The sequence below is a fragment of the Phocoena sinus genome, chromosome 7, assembly GCF_008692025.1.
Source record: "Phocoena sinus isolate mPhoSin1 chromosome 7, mPhoSin1.pri, whole genome shotgun sequence".
Classification (NCBI taxonomy): domain Eukaryota; kingdom Metazoa; phylum Chordata; class Mammalia; order Artiodactyla; family Phocoenidae; genus Phocoena; species Phocoena sinus.
In genome coordinates, this window is record NC_045769.1 from 61,852,285 (window position 1) to 61,864,400 (window position 12,116).

Below are 12,116 nucleotides of genomic sequence, written 5' to 3' on the forward strand. Positions count from 1 at the left end.
ATCAATCTGAAATGAATGAGTATCCCTGAAATTAATAATATAAATCAGTGGCAAAATATGATGTAACTTATACAAATTCAATTCACACAATATCATGGCTCTATTGCATAACAGGACATATACTATTATGGTGTGATTATACCTACACATCATAAAATACCATTAACATTTCCCAGGTGGCAAAAAGTAGGTGAAAAAAAGACTAAATGAGGGACATCCCTGGTGGTCCAGTGGTTAAGAATCCGCCTTCTAATGCAGGGGATGCAGGTTCCATCCCTGGTCTGGGAACTAAGATCCCACTTGCAACGGGGCAACTAAGCCCGCGTGCTGCAACTACTGAACTCGCACACTCTAGTGCCTGCAAGCCACAACTAGAGAGACGTCCACACCGCAATGAGAGATCCCGCATGCCACAACTAAGACCCAATGCAGCCAAATAAATAAATAAATTAATTAATTATTTTAAAAGACTAAATGAACAGTTAAATTAAGATTCGATGAGTATTGGCACTACTTAGATGCTAATTATCCTTTTTTATTTCGAAAAAAAATCCAACAATTCATCCATTATGAATTATGTATTTTCTCAAGGATACATTACTATGAACACAGAATTCTGTAATAACCAGCACTTTTAATAGGTTTTTTCCCAACTTAAACTGCATCTGCTTTGATTGCTTACATCTTGGCTCCCTTCCACACTACAGAGTATAGTTCCAGCTCAGATCCTATATGGAGGACACCATGACAGTTTTGAAACAGTCCTCTGATCCTGTCAGAAATCTGACAGCATTTTCAATAAGCAAACTTTTAAAAAAAATTTTCCCCATTGAAAAACAAACAAAGAAACCTGGGAAAGAGACTTTCAGAGCAACGCTTACAGGGACTTCCCTGGCAGTCCAGTGGTTAAGACTCCATGCTTCCAATGCAGGGGGCATGGGTTCAATCCCTGGTCAGGGAACTAAGATCCCACATGCCATGTGGTGTGGACAAAAAAAAAAAAAAAGAACAATGACTACAACTTCTTCAACTTCTTGTCTGGACAAATTGTAACATACACAAATAGCTTCCAAAATAACTTTTATTACTATATAAAAACAAAGTCAAGAAAAAATAGATGCATTTTTTTCTACAAAATTATAAAATATTCAGGCTATTTAATATTTTTCCATAAATGTGTTGAGATAAAAAGGCAAATTTAAACATAGAAATCTTTTCCACATAAAGTTTTCAGGTACCTTGTAGGGGATAAAGAATAGTTTTTCTTCTACTTTCCTATGTGTAGCTCTAAGACATAGCAGTTACAGCTTTCTGTCAGAGTTACCTAAAAAAGGACATACAAAGTTAAAATTCCATCATGTTGCAATAAAATTAGCAAAAAACTTTACTTTGGGCTTTCAGATTTGGCAGTTGTAGTCAACCAGTATTGCACTGGAATTTCCAACTCAGCAGGGAAAAGAGCCTAATTAAAAACAAGGCATCCTCTTAAGTTTTGTCCTTTAGAAAAGCAGTCCCCAACCTTTTTGGCACCAGGGACCGATTTTGTGGAAGACAATTTTTACATGGAAGTGGGGGGGTGATGATTCAGGCAGTAATGCGAGCGATAGGGATCGATGGGGAGCGGCAGATTATGCTTCGCTCGCTCACTCGCCTGCCGCTCACCTCCTGCCGTGCAGCCCGGTTCCTAACAGGCTGTGGACTGGTACTGGTCCTCGGCCCAGGGGTTGGGGACCCCTGCTTTAGAAAACAGAAACCACTTGTCAGTATTCCTTAAAAAGTACAATTACCTTCTTTGTCATTTGATCGTAAGCTCTGAGATGCTGTTTCCAACCCACACAGCTTAAATGAAACCATGAGAGGAAAGGGAAGAAGGTGCTTTGGAGGGTGGATTCAGTTTGACACAAGGCGCACAGGAAGCTGTACACTTTTGATAACATTAATTCAAAAAGTATATTCATCTGAGTTTCTCAATAAACCCTTTAAGACAAAAGGCTTTAGTGTTGATTTAGATGAATGTTAAAGCGTATTTTTCTGAAATTAGATTATGGGGTAAGCCAAGCCAGACTATCTCTGCAGGTGATATAAGCTATAATTATTTGGGACGATTTCAATCACTGTTTTAGAACTGATACCTAAGGCTTTTTTCTCCCCTGTTCTTTTTGTGGGCTTTTTAAAGAGAAATTTTGGGAGGAGATGCTTTAGGCAGGACATACCAGTTTTTGAAAGATAAAGGTACAATTATCATTAGAATAAAAAGCCCATTAAAAGAAGAGTCTCAAACAGAAAGGTTTTCTAGATATATTTGACTAGGCATTGTTTTCATAAAGGTTGAGAAAGAAAGAGAAAGTTCCTATAATATCTGTAAGATTACCCTCACAGTAGCCCACAAGAGGGATAAAATAAAGGGCTGAGATGAGGGGTGTTCAGATACTTCTCAATGGAGCAGAATAGTCTAGTGCCAAATCCATAATTAACTTTTAACTAATAACCCCTTTCTTGGCCTATATGAAATGGAATGGCAGCTTCAATCCTTGGGGCTGTCACTATTCCCCTCCCCCTAAAAAGCCCTGGAATTTTGTGCACCTCTATGTAATGAAATATCCATTCACCAAAATATGTTTGTGTGTGACAATGCAATTATTCCTTCCACTTAGCACCCTAACTGTAGCATGCTCTACTTATACTGAATTTATGTGTCTACTACGTGCCAGGCATTGGGCTGGGCACTAGGGATTCTTATGACACTATTGCCAATTTTGGAAATAGAATTAAGAAAACAGTGTTTTGGTGAGGGACTCTTGAATGGATATTGTGAAGCTTCAGGGATGTGACGGAATATAGCTTGTACTCAGTCTATGGAAGTAATTACCAGTTACCCTAAAAGGAAATTCACTAAGCACCAAAAATGTTAAGTTTATTTGGTATAAACTGTATGGTTTAAAATTGCAGGGAAACCAAAAATCAATCCCAAACGAAAAGCAACATTTCAGCATAGGCGCCACTCTAGGTTTTAATTTAAGTCAGCCCAGAGCCTAGACAGAGGTCTCATGCATGAAAACTGTCATCTCTGAGTCTTAATTCGCTACTGAGAACCAAAGCACAAGATGTCCTCTAAAATTCCACCCAAATCAGGAGGGACCCTAGCTTTTGCCCCTGGGGAAGGGCAGACCATGAAGTCCATCTCTCCTATCTCCAAACCCAAATCTGTTCAGCAGCGATATTCTTGCCTAAACCTTTCTTTGCTACCAAGACAGTTTTAAGATCAAAGGGGCATCAAGGTAAGCCATGGCTTGTTGGCCGTGGCAGGGTGCCCATGATGAATTTCCAGGTAAGGGTAGGCCTTTCTCCTTGGTTATTTGGGAAATCTGCCTTGGAAACAGAGCCAGAAGGTAAATTTTAACTTCTACTGCATTCCACCAAATGAGGTTTATCCACGGGTGGGTCAAAACAGGTATAAATTAGCATGTAACAGAAAAAACAGCATAGTGAGGTGGTTAGGATCATGGACTGACCTGAGGTGCCAAACTGCCAGGTTTTGAATCTCAGTTTCACCACTTATGAGATGTGTGACCTTGGGCAAGTTACTAACCTCTCCAAGCCTCAGATCTCTCATCTGTAAAATGGAGCTTTTAATGGTGCCTACCACAACAGTTTTGTCTGGGGATTGAATTAGCTAAGATTTATAAAGTGCTTAGAATAGTGTCTGACACTAAGTTCCATGTTTAGAAAAACCAGAAACTTGGGGAAAAGTGCTCTTTAAGGTTTGTGGAGTAGTTTATACTGCTTAAGCATTCAGGCATATTCTCATCCTAATTAAGTTTAGAATCTGGATCATAAAGTATACCAAACCCAAGGAAGCCTTGGGATTAAGTCAGTTTTGGAAAAACTTCCAGGTCCAACCAGGCAAGATCTTCAGCTACCTACAGCCCTATCACTGCTCCAAAATGCCCTAATATAAACCCTGGTCTCCAGGGCCAATCTAAGGATAAACCAGCTGGGGAGGAAGCAAAGGGTAGGCACAGGGAAAAGGGAACCAGTTACTTTCCTAAATTTTTTTTCTGTGCTCTAGTCATGACATCTGTGTAGCATTAACCCTGTCCCACATATGCATGATCTGATTCCAAAACTTTACAACTGGACTCCCAGAATTAACAGAAAATGACTGCATGACAAGAGGCCAGGGAAGCTGCCAGTTTATCAAATTTACCAACCGATAGATACATTTTGATCATCTGTTCTATGCCAGGCACTGTGCTAAATGCTTTGGTCCTCAACAAGAACAAGGTAATATAACCACAGTTTACACCTGCTGTTATTTACATTGATCATCTCCCTTCCAATTCAGGTAAGTTCATAGGCCTCAATCAATACAAATGCTTTCAAGAAATCCTACTTTATGATTAGAATAAATATTGAGTCTGTGGAGCTCAATCATCTTACAGCTAAATAAGAGAAGCTAAACTGTAGAACTAATGGAAGTTATATGGCTACATCTCTAGCCCATTTTACATGGTGGATCTCTGTCCAGCCTCATCAAGGGTGATGTTTCTTTTCCTTGCTGCTGCTTCACTGTTTAACTCTGAATCTGATTTGTCCATATTGCCAAAGTTCATTGCCATGGAACCTTCCATTCCCTCTGGAGCGCCTCCGTTTGGCTGAAGAAGGACAGAATTTGGTTCTTTAGGACGTTTCCATTGTGGTCTGGTGACTATCCAAAAAATGAGCGCCCCAAACACCAGAATCAGAAGGCCGAGGGTATTTGTGAAAACACCTTCTGGTGGGAATGTACTGTATGCAGGATTTTTCCTACAAAAAAGGAGAGAGTGTGTCCAATTACAAATAGGGTGATACACCAAGGGGGGAAAGCTGGGGGGGTAGGAGGAGGATGAATTGGGAGATTGGGATTGACATATATACACTAATATGTATAAAATAGGTAACTAATAAGAAACTGCTGTATAAAAAAATAAAATTAAATTTTAAAAAATTAGGGTGATACAGCAACATGCCAAACAGTCTTGAATTTATCTGCTCAAAATGCACACTGGTACAGCTTCAACGTAAATTCCCTTAAAGCTTGACATTAAGAAGAAATTTAAGATATGCTATAATTCACTCAATGGATTAGTATGAAATTGTTAAAAATCATAAGTATGAAAATAATATAGCATCTAAAACACCTGTATCACTTAAAATTTAAAAAATGATACAAAAACGTAGGTATATCATAATTACAGTTAAAATAAAAACATACACATCAAAATGACTGAAAGGGCATGCATAACTTCAATAGTTGTTTTGTAAGAGTAGTACAATTTGTTGGACTGTTTGGCTTTTCTTCCAAGCATTATTAATGTTATATCACATGTATAATATAATACATTTTTAAAAATATTTAAATTTTTTATTTTCAACATTTAAAAATTTTTGTTACATTTATATTTGTCCAATGAACAAGTATTTAACATTTTGTAGCTTAAGATTTGCAATTAGGAAAACTATGCAACTTACAGGGCAAAAATCAGTTTCTCTGTCACTCCCATAAGTACTGTTGCAATCACTGTTCCAAAGACGAGAAGTCCAGAATAAACATGTATGGGCATGAGAAGTGCTCGGAGAGAAAGTGGAGCCCAAGGAAGCAGAAAGACAAAAAAACCTAGGAGAAGCTAAACATCAAAAAGTACAAAAGTTATCAATTAATTGTAAGTTTTAACTGATTTTAAAATTATTATAGAAGCAATATGTACAAAATGAGAAAACACTTCATATAGAACCAAGGGCATAAAATGAAGTTTCCCCATTCCAGTTCCACTCACTCTCTCGAGTATCCTTCCAGAAAATTTCTATGACTAAACAAGCATGTGTGTGTGCACACGTGTGTTTAAAGAGAGAGTAAGTCAGACATAGAAAACAAACTTATGGTTACCAAAGGGATGAAATAGGAGGTTGGGATTAAAATATACACACTACTGTATAAATAGCACAGATAAACAAGGACCTACTGTATAGCACAGGGAACTATACTTAATACCTTGTAATAACCTATAATGGAAAAGAATCTAAAAAAGAATATATATATGTGTATGTATGTGTATATATATATAGTGTGTGTGCATATATACATACATATATATATATATATATATAAAACTGAATCACCTTGCTGTATACCTGAAACTAACACATTGTAAATCAACTATATTTCAATAAAATTTTTTAAAAAAGAGAGAGAGGGGGACAGTTTTTTAAAGTACAAGTGGGATTTTACTATACATATTTGTTCTGCATATTGCTTTTTTCCCTGAATAGTGTATCTTGGAGATCTTTTCATATTGATGCATGTATCTAGTTTATTCTTTTTAATGGCTGACATTCTAAGACTGTAACAAATTATTCAGTTCCCCATTAATGGACATTTCTGTTTCTAGTTTTTTGCTATCATTAACAAGGCTACAGTGAACATTCTGATACTTATTTGCTTTTTATCAATTTCCTTAAGGTTGCCAAGTAGGAAGGGAAGTAAAAGATTTTTAAGTCACTAAATCTAAATACAATAGAACACATCTATTCAGTTCAACCTAAAAAACTATGTGGAAAAAACCTGGCAATTTTGTTTTATGAGGAAGAAATGAGTTCTGCAGAAAATTCTCTCCATTTCCTTGATAATTAAATCCCTAGTGGGATACTTCTCTGCAGACAAGACAACAAGATTATTATGTAAACTAAAGTCTGTTAATGTTTTCACAGTTTTGTTTTGTTGCCCCAGACCCCTGCCCATTAAGTAATCTCTTCTCCTCCAGAAAATAAAGATGACTCAGTGACCATTGAGTTACTGAGTTTAAAGGGACTTCTTTTTCAGGTATCTCTTTGGTATCTACCACTCTAACAAAACAACTATGAGAATGAGGAGAAACACTAGCGTCCCTGTTCATTTTTCCTGATTGATATCAAAGGACTAAAGGGGGACAGAGAGGAATGAAGGCAGAAGGGGTGTGATGCCCTAAAACACATTTAGAATCAGATTAAAGGCAACAGTAATGAATGGAAAGTAACTGAAAATGCATGCAATAGGCTGGTTTGTATATTTTATTGTCCATTAATACCACAGATGCCTGAGTATATTAGAAATGGTTCAGAGAGTCCCCCTTGGTGGTTCAGTGTTCCTAATTCTCCTTCAGTGATCTTTAGTGATTCTTTTAGTATCAAAGGGTAAGCATCCTGATGTACAGGTTGTGCTTTCTATACAAAAATGGGGCTCAGGTGAGTGACTGTCAAGGATTTAGCACAAATACATTTCTACGAGTAAGTCACCATATCTTTTCTGTGACCTATCCATGTAAATATATATATTTTTCCATATTCCTGTTATCCTGCCTTTCTATTCCTAAGATTCTTATTGTTTTGAATGATTCTTACTGTTTTCTCTTATTTCTTTCAGGATTTATCATGTGTGTCTCTTGTAATCCCATAAAGCTTAATGATCTAAGTAGATGGGACACCAGAAATTTGCGTACAGGACCCCAGGACGATTTAACTCTCCTAAATCTTACTTTCCCCATGAAAACACTTTTTTTTCAACAACAGAAAATTACTTTTAAAAGGAAAGGAAAAAATTACAGAACACTTAACTTTGATTAAAAGTGTTCCAAATTATGCAAATGTATAATAGCTTATAAAAAGTTAAAATTTATATTAATCATTCTTTATTTCCTTTTAACCATCTTAGCCTTACTATCTTACAAGTAATAGGGCAACTTAAATCCTAGTGGACTGAATATTACAAAATCCTTAAGTCCCTTTAAGTCAGTGTTTCTTGAAATGTTGCTCATAGAAGACCTGTAACAGAAACTCTTAAGGTGTTTATTTAAAGAGATCCCTGTGCCACATCCAAATCTGCTAAATCAGAATTTCTGGAAGTAGGGTTTAGGAATCTGCATTTTGATGGAATGCCAGGGTGATTCTTGCTACATGTTGCAGTCTGAAGACCACTGCTTTTGATTCGCTCAAGTTATTTCAGAGATATGGGTTAAGTGCATTCTGGAAAATCCCTAAAAGTGAAGGCAGTAGACTGCTACCTTCAGTCTACAAACACTTATTAAGTGCAAACGAAGTGCTCCAGAGTTTAGGAACCATCACCTACAGAAAACTGCTCTTCACCACTATGGAGTTCTTAGGAGAGGTAAAGAAAAGTAAAATCTCATTTAAAAAGTTATTATTTAGATATGAAAGTGAAGATGTAGTATGATTCTAATTATGCTTAAAATTTTTTCTTAACTATATATTCATGGGCATAATAAGAGCCTAAAGGAAATAAACCAAAATATAATGATATCTCTAGATTATGGCATTATCAGTGATTTGAGGATTTTTCTTTCCATTTTTCTGATTTTATAAAATTTAAAATAAATGTATATTACTTTTATAATTAGAAATATACAATGAAAGTTTACTTTTAAAGTTCCTGTGTTAGATATCTGGGCTTTTCTCAGTTAATTATTATTGTCCTTTAAAGATACAAATGTATTTTACTATGCCAGTTTTATCTCACTTTATGAAACAGATGAGTTTTTTAAAAAAAGATATGTGTAAACTTTTAGACATAATAAAAGCTTTTATTTGCAAAAGTCATTAATGAGACGAGGAAACATCTGCTTAGCTAGCTTTTGTATTAGGTATGATTTGCTTTTTTTTAAGGGTACAGGTGGATTTAATGTGAATCAAGTGATTTACAGATTATTATATGGAGGCTCCTCCCAGCTCCACTTCATTTTTCTGCTATTGTATATAGAGCCAGCAGAGATTCAACCAACTGCTGATGGAAAATTTTTTTTTTTTTTTTTTTGGTACGCGGGCCTCTCACTGCCGCGGCCTCTCCCATCGCGGAGCACAGGCTCCAGACGGCAGGCCCAGCGGCCATGGCTCACTGGCCCAGCCACTCCGCGGCACGTGGGATCCTCCCACACCGGGGCACGAACCTGTGTCCCCCGCATCGGCAGGCAGACTCTCAACCACTGCGCCACCAGGGAAGCCCTGATGGAAAATATTTTTTTTAATTTCCAGAAAGTTCCAAAAAGCAAAATTTGAATTTGCCAGGCAATTTTTTACATAGCATTTACATTGTATTAGGTATTACAAGTAACCTAGGGATGATTTAAAGTATACAGGAGGATATGCATGGGTTATATGCAAATACTACACCATTTTTTTAAAATAAATTTATTTATTTATTTTTGGCTGCATTGGGTCTTTGTTGCTGTGCACGGGCTTTCTCTAGTTGTGGCGAGCGGGGGCTACTCTTCGTTGCGGTGTGCGGGCTTCTCACTGCGGTGGCTTCTCTTGTTGTGGAGCATGGGCTCTAGGCGCACGGGCTTCAGTAGTTGTGGCACACGGTCTCTAGAGTGCAGGCTCAGCAGTTGTGGTGCATGGGCTTAGTTGCTCCACAGCATGTGGGATCTTCCTGGACCAGGGCTTGAACCCGTGTCCCCTGCACTGGCAGGCGGATTCTCAACCACTGTGCCACCAGGGAAGTCCCTACACCATTTTATATAAGGGACTTGAGCATCCACAGATTTTGGTATCCATGGGGGTCCTGGAACCAATCCCTCGCGGATACTGAAGGATAACTATATTCACTCATCACTTCATTTAAAGCACATATTTCTGGGCCACATCCCTAGAGTTTCTGACTCAGTAGGTCTGGAGTGGAGCCTAAGAATCTATTTCTAACTCCCCTGGTAATGCTAATGCTGCTGTCCTAGGGAAGCTCTGTCTTTTGAGAAGCTCTGTCCTTTGAGAAGCTCTGTCTTAGGTTATTTGCAAGTTGTGTTTTTCAAACATAACGGCACGTTTTCTAGGGGTAAAAACACCTAATCAGAACCAACTAGAATATGTCCATAGTTTTTTGTAAAAAGAAATGACAGACATTCAAATTGAAGTCTCCTGTCAATATCCTACATTTTCTTGCTGCACTGTCTTTTATCAAGTCTGCCTGGCAATACCTCAACCTGGCTCAGACATCTTCAGGACTACCCCCGGTATGCTAGGTCCCACTCGAGTAAATCATGCAGTCAAGGGGACTAGCGTCGCTATAAATTCATGGTTATGATGCTCATGGCTATAAGCACTTCAGTGCTGTTCAACAATCCTTCTACTGTATGATTTATCAACTGGTCCTCCATGTTTCTCCCAGACAAAAACCTCTGGCTCTCTTGTGTGCCTCCCCACTACTGGCAGATGATCCTACTACCACCTCATGGGAAAACAGAGGCAACTTCAGAGAAGAGCCTTATTTTTCTGCCACCAAACAAAACAAACCAAAAAACCATCCCAAGCGAACAATTCCTTTCCTTCTTCAGTTGCAATTGAGTTGGTGTCCTCCAATTTTCCAGCAGTCTCCACAACCTACTTCTTGAAGACATAGCTATAAATTATTGCATCTCTCCAGTATTCACTACCTTTCCTTCTCTATGGTGCTATCCAGTGAGCATTTTAACATGTCCAAGCTTCTCCCAACAAAATGAAGTAAAAAAGAAAGCACCCAAGCACCTGACTTGACTCTTGTCTCTGACCAGTTACCAACCTCTTTCGCTTCCCCTTCTTACCCAAACCTCTTTATTGAGTTGTCTCTATTTTCTCACTGTAAACAAAGGAGGAAAAAAGAGAATTTTGCTCAATACCCAATTCTATAAGGATTAACCTGCTGCAGTCACGGACCAACAGACAGAGGAAAGGAAGACATAAACAGGATGCTCTGTTCTTTGCACAAATAGGCCCCTTAGATAGTTAGATGTACATCTCAAGAAGAATTCCAATAAGCTCAGACTCTTGCATCTTCCCATACATTAGAAAAACACTAAAGTCATAAACTTGAGATATCTGTCCTTTGGGACTAGCAGTAATCTTTTACCAAGATGTTACTTGACTGCATGTATTCCCAAGCCCCAAATCACATATATACTTACTGGCTTCTCTCCTACCTCTTTGGAGCAGTTTACTCAGAGCTACTGAGTGATTGTCTCCCACACTATAGTCCTCAGTAAGACCCTGAATAAAACTTAAACTCACAGCTCTTATGTTGTGCATTTTCTTTCAGTCAACATCACCTTCTATTTCCTGTTCAATTTACTGAAATCTGGCTTCTGCCCACCAAGGAAACTGCTCTCCAGGGTCATCAGTGACTTCCAGATCACTAAATCCAATGGATAGTTTTTAGACCTTATTTTCCTTGACTTCTCAGTAGCATCTGGCACTCCTAAAGCCCTCTCCTCCCCCTCTAATGTTCCCTTTCTCATCCCACCCCCACTTTTTCAAGCCTGAAAGTGACTCTCTTTCATCCCCTGTATCACTGACTTTCCAAATCTCATTAATTCTACCTCCTAAATATCTTTAGGAACTATACACTTTGCTAACTGCTATTGCTACTCCTCCAGGCCACCATCATTTCTCATCAGAACCTTTGTAAACATCTTCAACCTAGTCTCCCTAAATTTACCCCTGTCCAGCCTCCAATTCATCTTTCATACCCCATTCCAGGCAGCTCAAACTCCTTCTGGTTTCTCAAATAAAGCAAATTTTTACCCATATACTAATCCATTCATAGAATACTCTTTCCGCTTTGACCACAGACCTCATGACTCCAATTCTTGATCTGACTTCCATTATTCTCTATACCATATGAGAGCTCTCCTAGAACACTCCACACCCATCCAATCTACCAAATACTCAATGACCTATCTTCCCCTGTAAGCTTCATGAGGGCAGAGAGCATGTCTCTTTGGGCCCATGCGTGTCTTGTGGAACAGTGTATGCCCCATAACTTAGACAGGTATCTGACGCATAGCAGGTATTTAACTCTGTTGAATAAATGGATGGATTTAGGAATAAAATTTCAATGACATAAAATGCATATTCTCAACCATGAAGGTGTCTATGATCTATAGTTGATATGAAAAATGCCATCTTCAGGTCATAAAGGAGCCTACCACAAGACTTACACTTCTAATAACAACAGCTTACTTGTGTCATTCCAGTATGCTAAGCCCTAGGCTGAGCCTTTCCATGCATTATTTGTCTTTGGTTCTTATGATGTGAAGGATGTATGAAAATCTTAATTTCTA

General features: G+C 38.2%; 1 protein-coding gene across 2 annotated transcripts in view; it reads right to left on the reverse strand.

The window, feature by feature from the left end:
- Positions 1-1,150: 1,150 nt before the first annotated feature.
- The window catches only part of LOC116756648 (cytochrome b reductase 1), a 52,373-nt gene continuing 41,407 nt past the window's right edge, over positions 1,151-12,116 (reverse strand). Inside the window, exons 3-4 of one of the 2 annotated variants that reach the window (XM_032637433.1) lie at positions 5,512-5,666; positions 1,151-4,806 (exon numbers count right to left, since the gene is read on the reverse strand). In XM_032637433.1, coding sequence (XP_032493324.1) covers positions 4,506-4,806; positions 5,512-5,666 — 456 coding nt within the window. In that variant the 3' untranslated portion in view covers positions 1,151-4,505. The remainder of the gene's footprint in view (positions 4,807-5,511; positions 5,667-12,116) is intronic. The other variant, XM_032637434.1, reaches the window with a different exon arrangement.